The following is a 25,228-nucleotide window of genomic DNA, read 5'->3' as shown; positions in this document are numbered from 1 at the left end:
AATAATTGGCCTTATGATTAAGGCCTCATATCACCTTAATTACCATCTGCCTATGAAGCCTCTCATATTATTTTTACTTTATCATCTCACCTAGAGAGCTCCTTCATGCTAGGGAGCCTGTTGTAAACATTTTCTTATCTCCCACTGCTGTACACAGTAAATGCTCAAGAAGTATCTGATAAATATTAAATGAGTGATTTATAATTGTACCCCTTTGCTTCACCCACAACATCTTACCTCGGGATGCAGTAGGATTACGTTAAGTGAAGGCATCTTTAGATGCATGAGAAGATGGTTTTTTAATGTAACTGTGTTGCTCTTGTTCATAGTGCAGGGGTAAAGGGTAGGGAACTATCCTCTTCAGAACTGACCCAAAGGAGCCCATTGAACGTTTTTCTCTTGGGAATTTTGGGCTGAGAGACAGAGCCTGGCTGTCTCTGGAACTGCACAGAGCAGCACTCCAGAAACTATTCAAACCCTTGTTGATATTCCTGAAACTGCTCTGCTTTCTACCCTTCCAACTACTCGGAGACGCCCTCATATCCTTCTAAAAAGTTCTTTTGCTTAAACCAGCTAGAGGTGGTTTCTTTTCTTTTCCGTTAGGAAAACCTGATATAACAGCAGAATAAGGTGGCACATTGACAACATCACACAGATGATACTCCCCAAATAAAGGAAAATCATTACTTGTGTTATCCAAGTATCCCACTTCACTCAAATAAATTGAATTATTTTCTTTCCTTGAAGAAAAGTGTGGCTTCTAACTCTCTGAGGAAGAAATGGTAAGTTTGAGACCCAGATATTATTAACAACAAACAACAACAACAACTTCAAAAGTTATGGAGATAAAAATTATTTTCAAAACCATACATTTTACATGTCATTACACACCATCCTCATACCATCTACGCAGAGGTAAACAAATAACTGTAAAATCTGAATAACATTTGCTGTACTTAAATACAAAGATGTTCTTATTAACTCTTCAAAAGGCAGGTGAGAATTTGCATTGATCCAATTCTTACAGTCTTGTCCAGTCCCCCTTGAAGTCAACGTCTGGGCAGTCTGTAAATAGGATTTAGTTAAGCCTGCTGTCCCCATCCATCCATCCATCCATCCATCCATCCATCCATCCATCCTTCCAACATTCTTCTGTGCATCCTTCTGTGTGAGGCATTGTGCTGGATAATGGAGAAATCAGGGTAAGTAAAACATGATTCCCACCCATGAAGAAGCTCACAGAACAGTAGGAGAAACAGTCAAATAACTACAGTGCAATGTGACATCATATAATACAGGTATGAGCGAAGTATTATGATAGCCTCTAACTGCCTAGAGGAATGAAAACAAGGATTCTGAAAGATGATGCTTGAGCTGGATCTTGAAGCAAAGTAGGAAACACTCCCAGGGAAATGCACCTTCAGCTCCTAATCCAAAGGACAGAAAATTTTGCTCCTAGTTTAGTGAGAAGAAAATTAAAATGGAATGATAATATCTACCAGGGCCTCCTATTGATTAGGCAAAACCACAGTACAACTCAGAAATCTGGACTGCTTAACGCCAGACTTATAGCACCTAAAAACACAGTCCCCATGAGGTTTTTTTTTTTTGCGGTACGCGGGCCTCTCACTGCTGTGGCCTCTCCCGTTGCGGAGCACAGGCTCCAGACGCGCAGGCTCATTGGCCGTGGCTCACGGGCCCAGCCGCTCCGCGGCACTTGGGATTTTCCTGGACCGGGGCACGAACCCACGTTCCCTGCATCGGCAGGCGCACTCCCAACCACTGCGCCACCAGGGAAGCCCCTCCCATGAGTTTTTAATACTCAAAAAAATCCAATTTTAAACACCTGCCTTATTCTATGCAATGATCTTACCAGCAGGTCCTCTAAGAAGGTCCGTAGGTTTACAATTTTGTGAAAGGGAGTTTAAAAGGCCCAACACATGTTTCACAAGTGGAATAAAGTCCCTGATTTTATATAACTGAATCTCACATTTACTAATTTTGAAACCAGTTAATACCAAACAGTTCTTAAAAGGCAAAGGCAGGGCTTCCCTGGTGGCGCAGTGGTTGAGAATCCGCCTGCCGATGCAGGGGACACGGGTTCGTGCCCTGGTCTGGGAAGATCCCACATGCCGCGGAGCGGCTGGGCCTGTGAGCCATGACCGCTGAGCCTGCGCGTCTAGAGCCTGTACTCTACAACGGGAGAGGCCACAACAGCAAGAGGCCCGCATACCACAAAAAAAAAAAAAAAAAAAAAAAAAAGGCAAAGGCAAACAGTTGATTTCTCTGTGGAAAGTTTGGGCCTAAGGGACGAGGCTGGTTCTGTGTCATGAGACTATATGGGTTTTTTTTGTTTGTTTTTGTTTTATAAATTTATTTTATTGATTTATTTTTGGTTGCACTGGGTCTTCATTGCTGCGCACGGGCTTCCTCTATTGTGGCGAGTGGAGGCTACTCTTCGTTCTGGTGCGTGGGCTTCTCATTGTGGTGGCTTCTCTTGTTGCGGAGCACAGGCTCTAGGTGCGTGGGCTTCAGTAGCTGTGGCACACAGGCTCAGTAGTTGTGGCTCACAGGCCCTAGAGCGCGGGCTCAGCAGTTGTGGCGCACGGGCTTAGTTACTCCGCAGCATGTGGGATCTTCCTGGACCAGGGCTTGAACCCCTGTCCCCTGCATTGGCAGGCGGATTCTTAACCACTGTGCCACCAGGGACAGACTATATGGGTTTTAATCTAAAATTTTTTCTTCATTTTCAACTATGTTAGGGAGAACAGCCTGAGATTAAACTACTATCCAAATGTCTTTTTCAAAAGGGAAAAGGAAGCACTCCAACATGGATTTGCGCTAAAACAAACATCTCCTATATAAGTAAGTGCTAAAGTTGAATGTTCTAAACTCCCAACTTAACACCATTTCACACATGAAGACTCCTTGAGATCCCTGCAAGCATGGACTACCGCCAACTCAAGGAGGAAAAATATTAAGGGCGTGTGAAGAATGAGGAAGAGATGCTGTTTTATGCACAGTTCCTCTAAAAAGTAAGGACCATCTCCTAAATTTATTAAGAGGTTTTTATCTCTTCTTTTTGAAAGAGACCATAAAGAAGGGTGTGAAGGTACAAAAAGGGAACTTGAAATCCAATTGCAAAAATTGCTCATGCAATTGGCCCCCTTCTACGTGGCTTTATAGAAATCACCTGAGTACCAAAGAGTTTAGGCTTTGACAAAAGAGATCTCCTACATCATGGCATGGCACACTACTGCTTCCTTAGACCTTTTAGGAAATAATCCCCAAGTATTTTTCACAAACCCTAAAGGGCTTTCTACATTAAAATATAGCAACAGAAATCAAGAGTAGAATAACTGCAGAACTGTGGTGATGAGTTGTACTAGTTCCAAAGGATTGACTTTCTACTCCAAACAATGAGACAAAGGGCATCATCCCATGGGCACAGTCAGTTCCAAAGTGAGGGACATACACATGTGGATGATCTGAGGCACAAGCTGTGATTGGTCCTAAGAAAATGAAAGGCAGAATCGGGTTCAAAACCCACATCTCATGATTTCTGGTCCTTATTCAGCCAAAGTGTTGAGCTGCTTCATATCTATATTAAACATACTTTGGATCTTTCTCGAAAGTTGCTCTTGGTGCAGCATGATAAGGAAAACCAGGTATTTGGCTTGGTAACAGTATCCAAGGTATAGGTGTCACACTCACAGTGAGCTTCTCACCACAGGATGTCTGAGATCTGCTGCCATAGAGAGGACTATGGCTCAATGATGACTACTAGAGTTCAGTTTTCAAAATTTTGGGAATAATGTGATCATAGCCTTTCCTTCTTGTTACATTATAGGACAGGAATTTAGAGTATTCAGTCAACAGGTTCTCCCAGTAACAGGTGATGTCATCCATCTGCAAGTGGTTCAGAATAAACTGGCTTCCCCTAGAGACAAGATTAACAAGAATAAAGCACACCATTGAATAATACTAGTAGCTTACACTTGAGCGTTTTTACCTGTGCCAAGCACTGTTCAGAGTACTTTATATAAATTAACTCTGATCTTCAGAACCAACTCTATAGCCATCATATCCACACACATGCATTTGGAAATAGACATGATTTTTTTTTTCTTAAAAACAAATATGTAAACAGCCAATCCTCAGAAACAGTACTTGAATGACTTCAAAGATTTCAGTCTAACTCTACAGAGTACGGGCTTGGGACATATGTGAATGTGTGTTTTCCCCCAAGACAGCTTTGATTCTGATCATCTCTGTATAATGAGGCTGAAATTCAGGTATCACCATGGTAACAGCATTCTTATGACATTAGCTCAGGCAAAATGGGGATGATAAAGTGGAAAAAGAAAAATGAACAGAACTTACCTTTCAGCAATTTCTTGAGCTACATCATCATTTGCTTTTACAAACTGCAACAGCTCCCTAAAATGGAAAGAATTATTAGGCTCTGAAATACAGACCAAGCTCATTAGTACTAAGTCAGAGAGATCACAGAGTGAGGTCCATAGTTAATCTCTAGATATGTGGATGGTGAATTATTTCTTTTTTACAGCAAAGATAACAGGTCCTCACAGGAACAAAATAATAACAACAACAGCAGCAACAAATATCTCACACACAGGCAGAAGACAATGTTGTAGTTCCGGAACATATTTGGAAAAATAGAGAAATGTTCAATGATACACATCAAAAATCAATAGTAAAGAAAAAAATTTCCCTCCTGTTTCTTGCTCTGGCCCCCAGAAGAGGGCGCTGAGCTTACATTTCTGGCCCTTCTCCATTCCTCATCCTAGCCCCTCCCTCCATGAGAGGAAACTTGCCTCCGTTTCACTGAGGTCAATTTTCATGCTGTATCTGAAAGTCCTTTTGACAATGTAACACAACTGAATACCCATATCTCTAGTCTTTGAGAGATTAGAGCTTTTTCACTGCATACTGTCTGAATGTTACATTTTAAATCAGCATTAGAGAACTTTTAAAAATTAAATCCCACTCAGCCTAGTTGGATAATAATGCAATACTATCTTTGAGAACCAAATATGAAAAATAAAAAGCTTTCAGTGGAAAAAGTCATCAGGAGTAAATGTCTTAAATGGCTGGGGACTTAGAGGCAGATTGTGGGAGTCATCGGAAACTCTGCTTGGTGGAGAGCTGCTTACTGAACATTGGAGAGATCTGTTTTGACTGGGATATAGTGAACCCATGGCTTCAGCTGTGGATAGAAGAATTCCAGCCACTCGTCACCGACATGGAAAACAAGTGAACCACACAGAAAGAGGTGTTTTAACCGGAAACTTGCAGCTACACCCCGAAAATTAAACAGATACCTGGAAAAGAAAGAGCAAAATATACTTGAAACTATATGCCTACTTCCACAAATATGACCTTTTTTTCTTACTCCCTCTTACCCTTCTTTCCTTTTATTACCCCCTCTCCTTTCTTTTTCCATTTTCAGTCTTCAAGGACACATCAGCATGTCCCTGTGAAGTTTCTATAAACTCCTTGTTGTTCCAGGAGTTAGAGGTTGTTCCTGGGAATATCAGGGTGAGGGGATAAAAGGGATACTTTCTCCAGGGAGAGACTGATAGGGCCAGCAGCTGGGTGCTGGGTACAGCGGATACAAGGCTCAGATGGAAGCAACACCTCACCCCTTGCTACAAGTTTTTCTAGGCCTAAAGTCTTGAACTCATCATGGCCTCCCAAAGCCTTGGTTTTCCCATAGGGTACCCTACCTGGTCAAAGGCATGCCCTGTTCCCTATTCCCTCTTATGAAATCTGGAGAAGACAACCAGGCATACCTAATCAATCTTCAAAGAAATGCCCCCTGGAAAAAAGCTAACTTAGAAAAGAACATTTTCTTTTCAGCATTTCCCATGCATGTACCCCTGTCTCCAACCAGAGCTGCTTCTACCCTATAGTTCCCACTGTGCAGTATAATCAGCATTCATCTCTCTGAATCCCCCCACTGCCCTCCTCCTGACCTGGTTTTACATGTGCATATAATCCTTAGTCCTGGCATTTAAATATAATAGTTACATATGCTTTATTCAGGTTGGACCGTAAATTGTTTTTAATAACCTAATAAATACTTGATCTAACTTCAGCTCTTGGCTGGGCGGGGTGTGGAGAGAAGGAATCCCATCCCTTTGATTACAAGCACGCAAGCTCTTTGGAAGCAGGGACCACATTTCATGTCTCCACAGTTCCCACAGAACCTAGTTCAGAGCCTTGTGCACAGCAGACTCCGAGAAAATAATAGCTAAGTGAATTAATGTGACTTTCACAAACCCCGGCTAGACCCTAGTATTAAAACTCTCACCCAAAGTGAAGCTACTCCAAAAGCAATAGGGAAACTAGGAGAGTCAGGAGTTCTGGAAGTCTTACTTGTATTTGCAGTGATCCACAAGATGGACATCCTTAGCAGCTGGCTTTCCCAAGGTATCCTTTCAGTGAAAAGGAAGTTATTAATACTAGGAGTAGGAGCATTGAAGACCACTGTGCAGTAAGCATTGCTAAACATTTCATCAACATGACCTCATTTAAGTCTTATAATAAACAGACTCAGGAGGCATGATTATCCCACTTTATAGATGAAGCAGCCAAGGCTTTGAGAAGTTGGGAGACTTGCTCAGGGTCGCATGGCCCTAAGTAGAAGAGCTTGGGTTTCAACCTGGTTCTGTCTGATTTTAGAGTTTAAGCTCCCTTGGAACCATGTGAATCCCCTGAACTCAGAGGTCATGGCCTGCAGCACATTTCACTCTGTGTAAATCATACTGCACAGGAGGTTACAAATGGTGGCTGGTGGGCTTAGAGGTGTAGCCCACACACAAATTTTGTTGAGCTCACAAAGTATTTAAAAATAAATATTCTAACCACTGCCAACATTTATAGGTGGTAGGGTGTTTCTTACAAAAACCCGGATTTCCAACTTTTCTTGGGGAAAAAAAAGGAAGATTTTGGCAAAGAGAGCTCCTATTCCCCTGGGCAGCCATGACCGGACCTTCAGCACTCTCTTCTGCTCACTAGTGCAGCCCCTGGGGGTATCAGAGTTTGAGACCCCCATCTGTATTCCAGCCACGTTAGCAGAGGGTAAACTCGATGAGGGGAACAAGTCTTGTTTGCTTTTGCAGCCTCCCATAGTAGATGCTGGGCTGAATGGATACATTTTTCATATTTTTATTTTTTAACAAAGTTTCTTATACTGCATTTGCTCCTGTTTGAATTAAGCAGTCACATAATAAATACATGCAGCTTTACTTAGTATTTCTTAGTTTTTACTTAGTTTTTATGACAAGAAGTTTAAACATTTTTTTCATATCATCCTCATATGGTATATGGAAATTTCAGATGAGGACATTTAGGGCTTAAGGTTCTTTGAATAAGGCAAGAAAGAGTTAAGAGCATAGAGATGGACTTCAAACCAAAGAAGCCAGTCATTGCTTTCACCTTAGAATGAAAGGCGAAAGGGAGTTTTAAACAAATGAAGATGCTTATATGTCATTTCCAAAGATTCTGATTCATTCTATTGATTTTTAAGTTCTCTAGTTGGATTGTATAGTCGGGGTTGAGAACCACTGGTTTAAACCAGGGGTTGGCAAACATACAGACCACAGGCCAGATCCAGCCCACTGCTTATTTTTGTACACAACACATAAACTAAGATTATTTTTACCTTGCAAATGGCTGGAGAAAAATCCAAAAGAGAATATTTGATGACACAGGAAAATTACATGAAATTCAAATTTCAGTGCCATAAATAAAGTTTCATTGGAACACAGCCATGCTCATTCGTTTACATATTGTCTACGGCTGATCTCACGCTGCAATGGCAGAGCTGAGTAACTACAACCCAGACTCTAGAATCTGCAAAGCCTAAAACATTTACCATCTGGTCCTTTACATAAAAAGTTTGTGACCTCTGTTTAAACCTTCAGAATTGTATAAAATACAAGTCATAATATGGGCCAGAAAAGCAATGTGAGTTTGAAAAAGGATAATTTACATATATGCTAATTTTAGTCCATGGAACTTTCTCTATATTCATCCCAACACTGAGAGGAAACCTAATCTCAAATTCTACCCAGGTGGCAACGTTCTTTGAGTGAGAATGTTCACTGCTGTAGTTCTAGTCAGATGATTGGTGATTACTTTCATAGATTTCCAGGCCTGGTTTTTGGTGTATTCTGCATCAACAAGTTTTGGACTTTTCCGAGATAGAAGAATGAGAGGATCTCGTTCTGGACTTGTCCTATAAAAGAAACACATGACATAAAACTATGTGTCCTACATCATAATACTGTTCTCAATCTCTGAAAGGGAAGCAGTAATCGGACCCAATGAAAAAGACTGTACACACTGATGGACAATTCATTGGTTACTTTAATAGAGGAGGAGGGGGATACTAGATCCTACAGCAACTAGGAGGTCCTGGGCTGTTCTCCACTTTACCCTTCAGGGAAGGGGAGTATTTGGCCCTTCTTTGCTTGCATTCTAGTCTTTAGGATTATGTTGTTCTGGGCACTATAGCCATATCCCAGGGAATTATTTCCCTTTTCGAAGATTCATGTAACCTCTAATCACTGGTACTCATAGCTGTGTGACTAGGTAATCACCACTCACCAAAACACCTACGTGACCTTTGTGGGGTGTGCTTTGTAAAATCCAGTATAATATTTAAATTAAAAAGAAAACTGAAAGGCTCAAACACCTGAAAACTGCATGTAGAAAAAGTCCTAGTTATGGTCCTAGTAGCAGATGGTCTTGACATTTGAGGGGTCATGGACCCCCTGAGAATCTGATGAGAACTGTGGACCCCCTCTCTAGAAAAATGCACATATCCCCATATAATTTCAAGGAATCCCTAAAACTCCCGAAGTCCACACATGGATCCCAAGTTAAGAATCTGATCTGAAGATCTGAGAACCAGAGAGGTTGATAAGGAAGCGTAAGCAGTTGCTGTTGGGCTGAAGTCCACTGTGAGTGAAGAGAGGCTGTGACCTCGGACAAGGATGCTCTGAGAAAACTGCAAAACTCTCTCCCTAAACATTCTCTTTTGTATTCATCTGTCTAACAGGTACTCATTCTGCATCTATGTGGTGGGTACTGTTCTTAGCACCAGGGATATGGAGCTGAACAACATGGACAGGGTCCTTCCCCAACCTTTTCTCTTTCCCTCTTCCTCCCTTCCTTCCCTGCTTCCCTCTCCATTTTCACCAGTCTCAGTCTGCGCTTCCACCACTATTTGGCAGCCACATGGTCTGATGAAAAAGGCAGTCAGAAGAGCTGGTGATGGTTCCCACTCAGCCATTAAGTGGCAGAGGGACTGTGGGCACGATCATAAGCTACTCCTAGGAAACTGTAATCTCTCAGGCAAGAGGACAACTCATTGTTCTGTTCAGCATTATATATAGTCAAAGCCCATCACACTCGTGGCACTTTGTAAATATCTGTTGAATGACTGGACAGATGAACTTTACTTCTTGGAATTTCAGTTCAACTTAGAGTGATTTGGGCAAATAATTTGAGTTCTTCTCTAGTCTAAAATTCTGTGATTCTATGTTTATTTCTTAGTTATCTTAGCTTTCTCCTTAAACTAGGGTTCCTCACACCCTCAAAATTACTTATATTTTGCACATTAACTGGAAAAATACTTTTGTAAAATGTCAGAAAGTATAATCACCTTGATCCTCGGAAATATGCTGTGGAATTTTTCTTTTTCCATGGCCACTGTGCTGCTGACCTAAAAATAGATTTCATTAGTTTCTATGTTTCTTCCTTAACTATATAAGGATGACTTTGAACCATTTCTGAAGATTAGTTGAGATCTTCACATTTTGAAATCAGTCTGATCCAGGCTACTCCAAAGAAAAAGCTCTAAATAACATTATGTTCCCTTTTGTTATGACTTCATTCCTATGGAGATGCTGGCAAGCAATATCTGCAAATCTACAGTTTGGTAAATAAGTTAACAACATTGAAAGAAAAGTTCCCAAAACTAAGTGACATGTTTAGGGCTATTTAATTCAGTACAATGAGGATTTCTTCCCCACTTTAATTAGAGTCTATTGATAAAATTAACAGGCAAAGACAACTGCAGAAAATATCAGAAACTGAATTAAGGGCAAGGAAACAAATCACTTCCTGACTTCATGTTTTAGATGCATAGGAGCTATCATGAGATTTAGTCCGATTTTCCAAAGCACCTGGTATCCCCAAAACTGTACTTAGTGCTCCATAAAGACGAAGTCCCTGAAACTCAGGTCTCAGTACCCATTACCACAGCCAGCCTTCCTTGCTGAAACTGCTAGTCCACAGATGCATCATTCTTAACTTACTTTGTAGGAACCCTTCACAGAAGTTTGTGTAGAGTCTTCCTCTGAAAAAGGAGGGGGTTGGACTGAACTGGAGTTAATGAGGGATTTGTGAGCTACTTGCTGTAATGGAGAGATTTAGAACATAAACTTTTCAGGTAGAGATACTTTTCAGATTCAGATAGTGTCCCATTTTCTCTCAGGTGAGACCACTGCTCCTATTTTCCTGGCTTATCTTCTAGTTCTTTCTTCCTGGATCATCTTTACCCGATTCTCCAGTCCAACTATTTCTCTGTCTCATATTCCCTCCCACCAAAATATAAACACTATAGCAATGGGTTTTTTTGTTTTTTTATTTTTAATGAAAAAATAGTAATATACTCATTATATAAAATTCTAATAGTAAAAAAAATTCATCTGGAATCTCCCCACCTACAGATAACTACTTTTAACAATTTAACGTTTCAGTGAAGAATTTCCTTCCAATCGTCTCTCCACATCAGTGGTTCTCAGTTGGGGGTGATTTTGCCCCTCTACCCAAGGGGACATTTGGCCGTATATAAAGATATTTTTTGATTGTCACTACTAGGGGATTGCTACTGGCGTTAGTGAGCAAAGGCCAGGGATACTGCTAAACAACCTACAACGCATAGGACAGCCCCCTACAACAAAGAATGATCTAGCCCCAAACATCAAGAGTACCAAGATTGAAAAACCTTGCTCTATATAACAGAGATCATACCATGCATGTTGCTAGCTAACATTCTTATTAGGACATATTATAGATAATAATAAGAGCCAACACCTATATAGCACTTACCATGTTCCAGGCAGTGTTCTAAGTGCTATATAAATATAAACTCATTCTCATGACCTTACAAGGTAGGTTTCATTAACCCTACTTTATAGTTGAGGCCCTTGAGAGGTTAAGCAATTTGTCTAGAGTCACACAGCTAATAAGAGCCAGGGTTTGAACCCAGAGTCCCTGTTTTTAAGTCCTATGCTACCTTTACTTTCCATTCATGCACAGTATTCCATTTTATAACCATGTCGTAATTCACTTAATTCCTTACTGGTGGGCTTTCAGGTAGTTTTAAACTTTTTTCTTTAAGAAACAACACTGAAGTGAATATCCTTGTACACACATCTTTGCATGCTTGTCTAATTATCTTCTTAGGATAAATTCTTGAAGTAAAATTACTGGGTCAAAGGATATAAACATTTTACATTTTCATATATACTGCCAAACTACCCAACAAAAAATGCATCAATTTATACTGAAATTTTGAGCATAAACTTCCTTGGTCCCTGGGGAAAGCCGCAGACACAGACTTGAACCAAGTATCATCTCTGTTTTCTCTCTCCCTCATTCTTCCTACCCACCTACCCACCCCTCAAATGACCCATGTCTCCCGGCAAGCACTAACAGCGGCCACCACAGCTTGGTGCTGCCCCAGCCCTCTTTTATAACCCCACCCCTCCGCTGACCATAGAGTGAATTCTTTAAATGCACAGGGACACTGAATTCTTCCACAGAGTGAAAAGTAAGTCAATGGGGACAAACTCCCAAAAGTTTATAAAAATAGGAAAATGCCAGGCAGACATCAGTGTAGATAAGCAAGTAGATTACTAAAGTTTAAAGGTGAGAAATGAAATCATGGGGCTAGAGATTCTGAACGGAGGGCTCTGAAAAATAAAATTGCAATTCTATAATCATGAATAGATTCAACTGAAGAATAAAAGGGGAAGGTATCAAAAGAAAAACAAATTCACTTAAGATTAGATTTTAAAACATATGCTATCTCCCTAAAAATTGCTTATTAGTTTACAAGGGCGGTAACTACACAGTAGAGGAACCTGATATAACACCTTGACCAGGTGATCAAAATTAACATCTCTAAGGAGAGGTGGATACACACAAAATCATTTATGTAAGTATCTGGGCCAGCAGTGCATAAACTGAATCTAATCATGAGGAAATAGACAAAACCAACCTGAAGAGCATTCTATTAAAAATGTTCAGTGTCATTGTATCAAAAATGTTCAGTGGCCTGTATTCTTCAAAATGTCAGAGTCACAAAAGAGAAAGACAGACTGAAGAGCTACTGCAGATTAAAGATTAAAGAGACATGAGGACTAAATACAACACATGATGCTGGATTGGCTCCTGTACTGGAGGGGGAATGTACCTTATGGGACATTATTGGGACAACTAAGTATTAAATTAATATTGTTTCCTCTAATTGACAATTGCAATGTGGTTATAAAAGAGAACACTCTTGCTCTTAGGAAATATGCACGAAAAGTATTAAGGGGTACAGGGTCATAAGGTATGCAACATATTCTCAAATAGTCCAGAAAACAAGAAATTATGCATATATTACACATGCAGCCTACATGTCCATCAAAGGACACAATAAATTAAATTATTATCCAATGGAATACCATGCAACTGTTTAAAATAATGAGGTCATTTCATATGTACTGACATGGAAAGATTTCTAAGACACCAATAAGCGGGGAAAAAGTTGCCTAAGTTGGACACATTTATAAATTTTTATGAGCATGTAAAGGTTTCATATTCAGAAAAAAATTGTTTTTAAAATGATTTTTAAAACAAAATAGATGTACAGCAGGTGGGAAAAGAGCTACAAAAAGAAGAGTGTGAAAAGGGTATTTGCAAGAACCTGAAAAAACAAAAAAAGGATTAGAAAACTAAAGTCAGGAATAACTTGGAGAAAAAAAGGTTTAAGACATTTTTATTTTTCCCTCTCTCAAAATTATGTTCAAAATGAAATGCTAAGTAAGAAATGATGGTCTCAATGTCTGGAGAACATAGGAAATATTAAGTAGTCAAGTGGAGAGAATAATGCACTTGGAAACCTAGACTTCAGGCCTAAATTGGTTCCTTGACCAAGTCACTTAACCTCTCTGAGCCTGAATTCCCTCATCCCTGAAATAAACAGTTGGACAAGAACAATTTCCAGGTCCAGTTCTATGAAGTATGAGACCAAGTTATCTTAAAAAATAACTTCCTAATTATACCTACTGAATAATAAACTTGTTTCTTTACCCAGTGGCTCTAGCTGCCACTGAGGACTGCGGCCTTATATGCTTCTCCAGAGAAGGGACTTTCTCTTCATCTCATTTAAATCTCCAGCCACACTTAGTACAGGTGATAGATATCTGTGGAAATGAAGCTGACTTAAACTACTGCTTTCCCTACATCTGAGATAAAACCTAGAAAGGTGTGTTTTTAGAAGTTTGCTCATTAGGTACCAATGTTGTTGGAATGATTCATGTAAAATGTAGCTAGGTAAGAAGTACCTACAGCTTGATGACCTGGACAATCTAAATTCTGAAATAATGGCGGGGTATAGTCAACAGGCCAAGGCAGGTTTCAATCGTGAACTAGAGAGTATTTGGAATAAGCTTGTACTTGAGATATCTATGGGACATTTATACCCACACCATCCCTGCCTGAAGGACTTAGCTCTTAATTACAAAGTACATTTATGTGCTTCCAAGTAATTTTCTATCCTTCACCACAGTATGGTCATTCATTTTTTCCTACTTATGAAAGTAACTCACTCTTATTTAGAGAAACTTAACAGTACAGAAAACTTTCAAGAAGAAGAGGCTTCTAGAATCCCTCCCACAGAAGCATTGCTGACACTTTACGGTAGGTTTCTTTTGCTCTTTTTCTATGGATATGTAAATATTTTTATACACATACAAAATTGCTTATGCTATAGTTTTTTGTCTTTCATTTTTAGCTTAAAAGTTAGTCCTTAAAAAAAAGTTAGTCCTTTTAAACAAAATTAATTGCTTATACTTTACTGTTTACTTCAAGATGACCCACAAAGAGGGATAAATAAAACCTCTCTAAAGGACCTACCTTACCAGGTCTTCTCTGAAGAGGTCCCACCGTCCAAGACCAGTAGGATATATTGGCCAAACAGCGGGTCCTCCTTCCCAAAATGTCCAAGCAGGATACATGATATCATGGTACTCTGATGTCTTCAACAGAAACAGAGAGGTTATTCTAAGTCAGTCTCAGAGCAGAAGAAGCAGCAGCAAACTGCATTCATGCCACAGGATCTGGAAAAGGCCTTGCCCCAGTGCTAGATTGTCAAAGATGTATTTTCCCTAGTCTTCAAAGTCTAGACTCTAGATGCTAAAAGGCAAAAATGACCATGGGTTAAAATTCGTGGGCTGACTCAACCCCAGAATACGAAATCACACTAAAGGTCAACTTTTCCAGTTCCCCAAAGTTCTGTTTTTCTAGAGGACATACACTGTTGGAGTTTTTAGTTTAGGGAAATAATATACCCAATTCTGAATGATCACATAGCTGTCTCATCTTTTAACTGATATTACACTTGGAGTGTATACTATCTTACCAGTTCTTAGTTATTTCCTAGATAGGTCTTTTCGGAGCAAGAATTAGGAAACATAGTGCAATAGTTGAGAGTGTGGGCTCTTGAGAAAGATCATCTGACTCCACCTCTTTCCAACTCTAGGCAAGTTACTTAATCTTTCTATGCTTCAGTCTCCTTACGTTTATAACTGGATAAATAATAATATCAATAATATTACCTATCTAATAGGCTTGTTTTGAATATTAAATGAGTTAGTACATGTAAAAAACTTAGAACAGTGTCTGACACAAAGTAAACACTCAGTAAGTGTTAGTATTACCTATTACTGTGGCACTGCTGAGCTCCCATTGGTTGGTCAATAAATTGTGAGTTATTTTTTGGTTATTTTTCTTTTTTGATCAGGGTCAAAAGTAGTGATGGGCAGAATGCGGGGGGAGGGGTGTTATCCCACATCTTTTGAAAAGAGTTTGAAGCCATTTGTTCCCTTTACATGGTAACTTCTCTTAAAATTCTGGTCACTGATAAGCCTCTAATTCTACTGTTTCTTCCATTGGAATTACATATGCAATATGCTGTTTGTCTTCTTTCAAATATTTAAAAAATGGTACGTGATTTATCAAGCACCTCAGGCATAACAGCTGCTCAAAAGGAACTGCACATTTATTATAAAGCTGACAGACTAAAATCCCTCCCTCGCAAACTAAGAGTCACTGGCTCAGAAAAGAAAAGGGAGGGGATTAAAGATGAAAGGAAAGTTAGTATACTGATGGTCATTCTTATTATCCACAGAAAAAACAGATAAGTAATAAACACAAAGTCCTTACTGACTTACATGGGAGCCTCTATCTGTTCTTCTGAGAGGGCTTCATGAGAAATAACGGGACCAAGCACTTTTGAGAAATGAGGCTAAACCATGGGAAATGCAACACAAATGTGGCCTCAGCCCACTTGCAACACAGGAAATAAACAAGTCTAGAGAGAAAGTAAACTGTGATAAAGAAAAAGTGGGGATAAAAAGTTCCTCTGCTTTGGAGACACCAAATCAGAAATGGAGTTATTTTCTCAAAGTTCAGAGGGTTTTCTTAAACCCACTCTTCTCCTATAGAATCTCCCATCCACTCTCTTCTAGCCTCCCCCCATCCCTGTCCCCAAATGCTTTCATATTTAGTCTCTAGGGAATGAAGGCCCATTCCTGCTAATACACCATTTACAAGAACCTGAGCACTAAGATATTCACTGTCCCAAGTTCCCCAAGCCCACAAGTGTGTCCTAGTACTCCTATCTCTCCATAATTAGATCCAAAGATCACCCCCTCACATATCCCTCTCGGGTATCGCCGGCATATCCCCTTACTGCATTGCTGGGGTGCAAACTGTGTGAAGTTATCTAGCACCTTCAGTCTCACTGTTAGCCAGGCTGGGACCCTGGGCTACAGTGGCCGGACAGACGATACCTAATACTATGGTTGATACATACAATGTAGAAGCTCAGCAAATCTTTTCTTTGAATGCAGGCTTTCCCTAACTTCAAGCCCATGAGTTTTCTTGGGCCACTCTCTCCCATGCTCTGTAGGATCTCTGAATCCCACCTCCAATGTCCTAGAGGTTCCTCAGGCCTCTCTCATTCCCTACCCTCCATCCCTAGCCCTATAGACACAAGCAACCTTACTCACATCACTTATGGGTCCTCAACCCCATCTGCTCAGTCTTATCGTTCAATGACTGTGAAGCTAACAGGGACACAGACCCACTTTTGGACCTCAGGCCTCATCCTCACCATCACCCATCAGACTCTGCCACAGTCATCTCCTGCTTATATGCTAGAGGACCACCCTCCATCCCCTCATATGGCTCTTCCTATACTTACCTTACTGAAGGAGAAGACTGGAATGGCAGGCTCCATCCATTTAGGAACCTGAGGATAATCTCGTACATTGATCACCATCTCCATGTCAGGGAGGCGCCCAATAACTTCCAAAATAAAGTGTTCAACACCACTACACCTGTCAACCAGAAATACCACAACTTCACCAGAGCAGTGCCTGCTCTCGGACAAGGCAGGGTCCCGCTTACACTTTCAAAGTAAGACAAGCCAGTGTTCAGATAATCAGCCTCCTGCAAAGTGTCCTGAGAGCAATGCTCCTGAAAGGACTACTCCCCTCTTCCATATGGTGCCAGTTACCTTTCCTGGCTAAGCTGCTCCAGCTTACAATACTTAATAAAATTTTCCGACTAGATCATCCTAAGTTTGAAGGGAGTGTTATTGCTACTCCCACCATTTCCTCTCCTCTTTTCATTCCCAGCATTTCTTTATTTCTCCTACACGGAACAGTTTAATTAGTAAGCAAGATACAAATTTTGATAGGAACTGGAAAAGCTGATTTTCTAATTGTGTCCCTTGGGCTTTGCATCTCACAAAGACATTATTTTTATTTCCACCATAACTAAGTCTCATAGTTTATGAGGAAGGATAGGAAACCTTTCATTACCTTCAACCTGAATACAGAACACTATTAAAATCAGTTTTGCAAGCCAGAAAGAGTGCCATGTATATAATCACAAAGACTGTAATATTGCTTTCAGAATAGACTTCCTGGGAATTCTCAGAGGATTTCTGGAAAAAAAGTGAGTATACACTGACAGCTAACTTTTCTTCCCCATCCTTTGAGGTCCTGACCAGCACTATACTGGGGGGCAACATTCCAAGGCCTAACCAAAATTTTCTGGCAGCATGAAAATGACTGATTTAAAATATTGATTTATACACAGGGTGATAACTACAAAAAATATCAATAGTTCATAAACATAAGAAAAGATGGTCAACTGTACTACTATAAGGAAATGCCCCCAAAGCCAAACTTATAAAAACAGAGAAAGTGCTTAACAGAGGCTGGGGAATAGGGGGAAAGGACAGATGTTGTTTAAGGGTACAAACTTACAATAAGCAGTAAATAAGCCCTAGAGATCTAATACACAGTGTACTGAGTATAGACAACAAAATGGTATTATAATTACCAAACTTGCTAAGAGACTAGAACTTAATCATTCCCACTACTATAAAAGAGAATAATTATGTAACGTGATAGAGGTGCTAATTATCACAATAGCAATCATATGAAAATAAATGTATCAGATTAACATGTTGTACATCTTAAATTTACACAATGTTATATGTCAAGTATATTTCAATAAAAAAATTAAGTATCACCATGACAAAAGAAAAAATCTAGTGAAGCTAGATGCCAGTTTTCATCAATCAGATTGTCAAAGATCAAAGAGTCTGATAATACATAGTGAGAGTGTGAGGTCTATTCTGAGCACATGATACAAGGCTGGTGAAAGTGTAAACAGGCACAACCTCTTTGGAGGATGTTTGGTTCTATTTATCAAGATTTTAAAAACACATTAATTGGCCAATTAATTTTACTCTTAGGAGTTTAGCCTGCAGATGTGTTCACATGAGTGTTCAAAGGTCTAATTTCAAGGATGTTTACTGCATCATTGTTTACATTAGTCAAAAGTGAAAGGGGAGGACCTCCCTGGTGGTGCAGCAGTTAAGAATCCACCTGCCAATGCAGGGGACACCGGTTCAAGCCCTGGTCCGGGAAGATTCCACATGCCCGTGGAGTAACTAAGCCCATGCACCATGACTACTGAGCCTGCGCTCTAGAGCCCATGAGCCACAACTACTGAGCCTGCGCACCTCAACTACCGAGCCCAAGCACCACAACTACTGAAGCTCACGTGCTCTAGGGCCCGCGTGTCGCAACCACTGAGCCGGTGTGCTGCAACTACTGAAGCCTGCGCACCTAGAGCCTGTGTTCCGCAACAAGAGAAGCCACCGCAGTGAGAAGCCCATGCACTGCAATGAAAAGTAGCCCCCGCTCACTCCAACTAGAAGAAGTCCATGCACATCAATGAAGACCCAACACAGCCAAAAGAAAAAAAAAAAAAATTAAAGGGGAGTGGTGGGGAAAAATTTAAGTGTCCATTGATAGAGGACTCAATAAAGAAATCCATACAATGGGTTTTTATGCAGCTATGAAGGAGTTCTCCATGTACTCCTATGGAAAAATTTCAAAATCTACCGTTACAAGGAAAGGAAAAGTAAGTTGCAGAACAGAAGATATAGCATGTTCTAGTTTGTTGATGAATCTAGATAATTGTATATGCAGAGATTATTTCTGGCAGGCTGTAAAAGAAACTGGTAATTGTAGTTGTCTCTTGAGAGAAGGACTCAGGGACTAGTGGTCTGGTGGAGGGGGGTGTACGGTGGTAGAGAAACTTCCTTTTCATTGTACATACTTTTGAGTTATCCAAATATTTTACCATGTGCATGTAACACTCCTTTTTTCTCTTTTCTTTTGAACACTTTACTGGAAATACGAGCAGATGCAATAAAGCAAGAAGAATATTAAAGATATATAATAGGAAGAGAAAATTTTAAACTGACTTTATTTGTAGATCCATGATCATCTATGTAGAAAATTTTAAGTAATCTAGCCAAAACCTATTACAGCTAGTAAATGAATTTAGAAATGTAGCATATTTTATATACTAACAATGGCCACATAGAAAATGAAATTAATAAAGTACTATTTACAATAACATCAAAAATATGTAATACCCTGTGATTATTTTGACAAGAGACATTCAAGACCTACATACTAAAATCTATGAAACAATGGAGAGAGTAATTAAAGATGTAAGTAAATGGAAAGATACACCCTATTCATATATCCAAAGACCCAATATTAATTTTTTTACTGAAGTATAGTTGATTTACAATGCTGTGCCAATCTCTACTGTGCAGCAGCAAAGTGACTCAGTTACACACATATATAAACTCTTCTTTTATATTCATTTCCATTATGGTTCATCACAGGATATTGAATATAGTTTCCTGTGCTATACGGTAGGACCTTGTTGTTTATCCATGTAACACTCCTTTGATACTGAAAAAAATTACTCGTTAAAAAGTTTTTTAAAAAATGTATTACTGCAGTACATTTACATGTAACAGCTGAAACATTTATTTTCTTTCCCATTCAGCTTTTAAAATAGCACTCTCTCACATATGGTACAATTCTATTTATATAAAACTCTAGGAAATAAGCTATAATGAGAGAAAGCAGATCAGTGGATGCTTGAGGACGGGGGTGGAAGGAAGGCATGGCGGGGAAAGGGGGAGAGAGGGACTGCAAAGAGGCACAAGGCAACTTTTGGTAGTGACAGATATGTTATTTTGGTTATATATATACTTATCAAATTGTACACTTTAAATATGTGCAGTTTATGTCAACCATACTTCACTAAAGCTATTATTTAAATAATACTATTATTCTCTACCTTTGAAATGATGTGACTCCCGTATTTTTTTTTGTTTATTTCTGGTTTTTTGGGGGGTTTTTTGCCACGCCACATGGCTGGCGGGATCTCAGTTCCCCGACCAGGAATTGAACCCAGGCCCTGGCAGTGAAAGCCCAGAATCCTAACCACTAGGCCACCAGGGAACTCCCTCCGGTGTTAATTAGACGGTGCTCCAGTTCCTCAGCAAAATCTTTCAGCTCATCCTTGAAAGGCTGAGTTTACATTTTCTTTTGTTCAGAACTGAATACTTTAAATGTCATAGATGTTTCTCAACCTGGGTGAAGTAAAAGTATCTAGACCTAGACTTCTTTTGGCCAGATGAGAGTCTGAGATATTACACAACTGTGTCCATTTCATTAAGGACACTGGTTCTGAATATTTCGTTTTATTTCTCTTTTGTTTAACTCTATTTTCCTTAGTTGTATATGTATTAATCGTTGGAATAGGGAACTTTCAACACATTAGGACCTTTCATTGTCAGTGAAAGGTCCTGTGCTCTCTTAATATTTCTAAGAGCTCATGATTCTGACCAAAAAGCTCTGGGGTCTGGAATAAGAGCCATGTGCCTTTCAGAAACTTTGAGAGTGCTACTTAATTTGATCTGGAGACTGTTCAGCTAACTATTAAAGTCCAACAATGGACTTTCAAAGTCCAACAATGTCTATATTCACATTTTTTTCTCATTTGTAGAAATTACAAATTCTTCTATGCTCATAATTTGTAGTTAAAGTCTCTATTATTGTTCCAAGTAATGAAACAAATGTCTATTTAAAATACCTCAGTGATTTTCCCCACTACCACCTTATTTGCCCCTGACACTTGATAACCAAAATTATGATTACCTCAGAGTGTGGGATATTAAATGATCTTTATTTTGTTGTTATTGTCCTTGTTTTTACATATTTTACATTACAGTGAAAGTATACTAATTCATAATAAAGTTGTTATTATGAACAAATAATATAAATCCTTATGACCAAATGGATGCATGTTTTTTACAATACTGCTTATTTATTTTACTTGTAATGACATAACATCATTTAGAAAAAAGATCTTAGTAAGGGAATATCCTGCCTTCTGGGTTTTGTACTTTGCAATTTTATAAAGAGCAGAGGTTTTGTTTTGTTGTTTTTAAAGACTCCTGGGAATTCCCTGGTGGTCCAGTGGTTAGGACTCTGTGCTCTCACTGCCGAGGCCCCGGGTTTGATCCCTGGTCAGCCGAGTGGCAGGGCCGGAAAAAAAAAAAAAAGACTCCTAAGAGGAAGGTTTATCACTTGTACATAATGCAGCCTAACGCCAACTTCCAGGCTTAGTCTGTGACCCTCCCTGCTCCCCGCCAGCTCTCAGCCCACTGATATGTAACTTCAGCTCTCACACCTGAAGTCCTGGCCAGTGGAGCCTGCGTAATCTGCAGCACCAGTTATTTCTCTTGCTTTTCCACCACCTTCCTTTGAATACTTGGTATCTAGAATAGTAGTTGGCCCCTGACAGTCAGTCAACGCTTCTCCTCCTCCTTCAGCCCAGCTCACTCATGCTAGGTCTCATCAGCCTGTGTCCTGCAGCTACTATATCTGGGGAAGGAGAAAGGGCAGAGTCACAGCCAGTACAATCAGTGATGTGCTTCAGCCTTACAAAGAGAGAGGAGACAGGCTTTGATATAGGAGAGAGGAGAAGAGAGGTTGGCAAGAAAAATTCCCAGGCAAGCAGAAGAGTTTGTCACTATTTTGTAGTCCTTCTGAAATGTGAGGAAGGGTTTACCTGTAAGTCCCTTTCATTGGACTCTCTATAAGAGTAGTATCAAGTAAGCCCTTATGCAATAAGATCAGAAGATATATGTACCTCATAGCTCTTACCTTGAGGGGAACATGCAGTCATTTTCTCGGTATAATCTGTTCTTAATGATCTGATAGTGGGTCCCTAGCTTCCGTCTCACTACCTCCGCCATCATCCTCCTGGAGATACCTCCTCGGAAAGGGGTCAGATCCTCTTCTATGACACTGGGAAAGAATGGGAATCATCAGGGAAGGCAGGCCAAGAGAATAATACCATTCCACCTACTTCGTATCTGTGGGTCTAGGCTTAGTATTAGAGAACATGTAAGCTATGGGAAAGAATAGAGGGCAGGAATGAGCAACCTCTTTCCTGGAAGCACCTTAGGCGATCTAAAATATCAACAACAACAAAACCACAAAAAAGAAAAAGCAAGTCAATATCTCTTCTACCTCCCTCCATCTGGATTGCCCCTCCTTGGCCTGATGCATATTCCTCCTTCACTGCTCATGCCACACCCACGTCCTCCCAGTCACTGCAGTCCCACTGACCTCCCCTTCTTTGAATCTCACAGAAGGTATGGTTTATGCCTTACAGCCTGACACTGTTTGAGTCCCATGTTCTAGTCTGTTTGGCCCCTACCACCCTGCATACTCTAGCAGTATGTATGACTGACAGGAGTAACCAGAAATTACACTATTTTGAACCCCTTTTAAAGTTCAATACATAGCAAGTTTTCAGTAAGTATCACACACATCAGGTGAATTTTTTGAGGAATCACAGAATAACGTAATGTGGAGTTAAAGGACCCTGTTATTTAGCTGATGAGGAATCTGAAATTTAGAGAAGTGAAGTGTCTCGGATCTGGGACTTGGATCTGGGACTAGAACCCAAGGCTGATTTCAAAGTAATCTTTCTACCATAACACACTCCAGCCCTAATTTGCATACATTAAAGATAACCAACAAGAAACTTACGATTCGATTCATTTAAATATATGTTCATTCCTTCAACAGTATTTATTGAGTACTTACTGAGAGCCAGCACCGGGAATATGACAGTGAATATAAGACATAGGTCTTGACCTCAAGAAGCTTTCAGTCCAGGGGAGAAAGCAGACAAGTACATGTACTAATTCCCACAACGAGTTAACAGGCACCTGGGCCTCTCCTCTCCCAGGGTATTTTTATCCCCCAGAAATATAAGAAAACCACCACAAGGACCCTGTCTGCTCTCAAAACATGCTTGGCTCTCTGACCACTGCAACCAAGGTCTCTTGGGGATTTTAGGGAATTTCCTCCTGACAAGATCTAAATTCTTAAAGACACGTCAAAGAAAAGAACTCACCCATGGTAGCAGCTGCAGTTTTGACTTGAACATGGTTCATAAATCTCCAAAGCCCTGTTAATTTGGTCAATAAATACTTTCCATTTTGAACCTTCAAAGAGTGAAGTAACAAAGTTAACAAAATACTCCTGAGCACTCTTATTGACTAGCAGCAAGCAGGCAGAACCAACAGAAGGTCAAAACTTTTAGACACCCTCTTTTCATCCCACTGGTGGAAATGAACCTCCAGGAAGGATTCATTCTACAGTTCTCCTGCACTCAGGTCAAGTCTGCCCCTTTACTCGGGCTGCCAGGTATCCAAGAAATGGGAAAAATTCCACGCTTAATGCCTGACACTCAGAAGGTTATGGATAAACTGGTGACATGGATTCTCAACTTTTACTAATCAAACTGAGCTCCACAAAGAGGATCGATTAAAAGCCCCAGGCATTATTAACCTTCCCTTCATCTCTTCTGGCAATGGACTAAGAACACTACACACACACACACACACACACACACACACACACGAATTATCCCCCAGTGTGTTAGGGAGGTGCGGGGTAGCCGAGCGTGGGCCATACCCGCTGTGGGTAAACAGGGGCATGGCCGTCCCCTCCCCTCTATCACTCAATTCCGGAGGATGGGTTACTCTCCAGGGTCCGGCAGGAGAAGCACTACCAGACACCTAAACGCACTCTCCGCTCCGAGGTGCCCCCGTGCCCCCTGCCCAGCTCTGCCCCGCAGCGGCCACAGCACGAGCGTGGCGCCGGCCGCAACGGGGAGCGAGGGGCGCGGGAGAGCGCCTCGGGACCGGGCCAGACTCCGAGCCCCAGCGGTGGGCTCGACCCTGTCCGGAGCCCACCTGACTCCTTCTGGCAGCCCGGCACCGGGGGCAGGAGTAGCAACAGCAGCCACAACCGAAGCTGGGAGCGCACCCACCGCTCCATCGCCAGCCCTCCCACTGCCAGGTCCAGGCTGCAGCGCGAGCGGGCGGAAGCGCAGCCCCGCACAAAGATGGCCGTGGAGCCGCACCACGTGGGCGGAGGGCCGCCCCGCCGTGAGACTGCTGCGCTCAACTCTGCCTCCGGATCCTGGTCCCGAGCCCGGCCAGCCGCAAAGTGTCCCTGGGAAGGCGGCGCGGGGAAGCTGGGCACCCACGGCGCAGCTAACCACAGTGCGGTGCGGGGTGGCTGTAGCTGACCTGCTCGTTTGTTTAGAGCCGAGCTATCCACATATCCACATATATAGCTCTCTCTCTCCCTCTGCCTCGCGCGCGCTCTCAGGTGAAATCGGATCCCAGGAGAGAATGAATAAATGGCACCCCCAGGGAAAAATATGTGTAATATTTGTCTCTTACATTCCTATAACATCTTGAAAACATCTTATTCTCTGCAGCCAGAAAACTGAAGGCCAGAGAGGATATGTTTTTCGCCCACAGATTCACAGTTACCGGCACAAGCTAGGCTAGAAGTTCTTTCACAACCTCGAACTGCTTCTTACTAAATAGCATAGATTTGTTGAGCTGCTGAATGTGTACAGTACTGTTAGACCCCAAAGGGTTGCAAATAGTATATAGCACACATCTCTTTGTAATAGCAGTTTATAACAGTTGGGGTGACTCAGGGAAAAAAACAGTGGTCAACATTTTGCTGTTCAGTGTAGGTATACAGCTATATATGTTATATAAAGGAAAGTGTAAATGAAACGGCTTATTCGTTCTTGCAGTCTTGTCTTTAAACCCCAAGCTCTCTGTGAAGATTTTCTTGGGATTGACACCACAACCCACAGAGCTTAGTACCGTGTCTTGCATGCTGTCTCTGGACTTTGGGCATACTTTTTTTTTAAAAAATAAATTTATTTATTTTTGGCTGCGTTGCGTCTTCGTTGCTGCATGCGGATTTCCTCTAGTTGCCACGAGCTGGGGCTACTCTTCTTGGGGTGTGCAGGCTTCTCATTGGGGTGGCTTCTCTTGTTGCGGAGCATGGGCTCTAGGTGCACAGACTTCATTAGTTGTGGCACACGGGCTCAGTAGCTGTGGCACACAGGCTTA

At 40.9% G+C, this 25,228-nt stretch overlaps 1 protein-coding gene across 2 annotated transcripts; it reads right to left on the bottom strand.

Moving 5' to 3' along the window:
- Positions 1 to 846: 846 nt before the first annotated feature.
- On the bottom strand, positions 847 to 24,174 carry POGLUT1 (protein O-glucosyltransferase 1). 2 transcript variants are annotated; one of them, XR_009519247.1, is made up of 12 exons: positions 24,041 to 24,174; positions 23,197 to 23,287; positions 21,933 to 22,076; positions 16,577 to 16,712; positions 14,227 to 14,348; positions 9,698 to 9,757; positions 8,167 to 8,266; positions 6,403 to 6,461; positions 5,178 to 5,345; positions 4,384 to 4,440; positions 3,715 to 3,940; positions 847 to 1,181 (listed from the first exon to the last, which is right to left on the bottom strand). XR_009519247.1 is itself a non-coding variant. In XM_060010699.1 (11 exons), the coding sequence occupies exons 1-11, from the start codon at positions 24,123 to 24,125 to the stop codon at positions 3,784 to 3,786; spliced, it is 1,179 nt and encodes a 392-aa protein (XP_059866682.1). In that variant the 5' UTR covers positions 24,126 to 24,174; the 3' UTR covers positions 2,515 to 3,783. The 2 variants fall into 2 exon arrangements, 1 of the variants encoding a protein (XP_059866682.1); XM_060010699.1 differs by lacking the exon at positions 847 to 1,181 and having other exon boundaries at positions 2,515 to 3,940.
- Between the last annotated feature and the right edge of the window lie 1,054 nt (positions 24,175 to 25,228).

This window comes from Delphinus delphis, chromosome 4 (assembly GCF_949987515.2).
Source record: "Delphinus delphis chromosome 4, mDelDel1.2, whole genome shotgun sequence".
NCBI lineage: Eukaryota > Metazoa > Chordata > Mammalia > Artiodactyla > Delphinidae > Delphinus > Delphinus delphis.
The sequence above is the reverse complement of the archived record's forward strand: the minus strand, read 5'-3'. Positions and strand labels throughout refer to the sequence as shown.

Excerpts from the sequence above, each read along its gene's own strand:
- POGLUT1 (XM_060010699.1), bottom strand. The coding sequence starts at position 24,125 with ATGGAGCGGTGGGTGCGCTCCCAGCTTCGGTTGTGGCTGCTGTTGCTA. Across the intron at positions 16,713-21,932 it reads GACTGCATGTTCCCCTCAAG|GTGTAGTGGTGTTGAACACT; the intron begins GTAAGAGCTATG and ends TCTGGTTGACAG. Across the intron at positions 14,349-16,576 it reads CAGTCTTCTCCTTCAGTAAG|ACATCAGAGTACCATGATAT; the intron begins GTAAGTATAGGA and ends TTTCTGTTGAAG.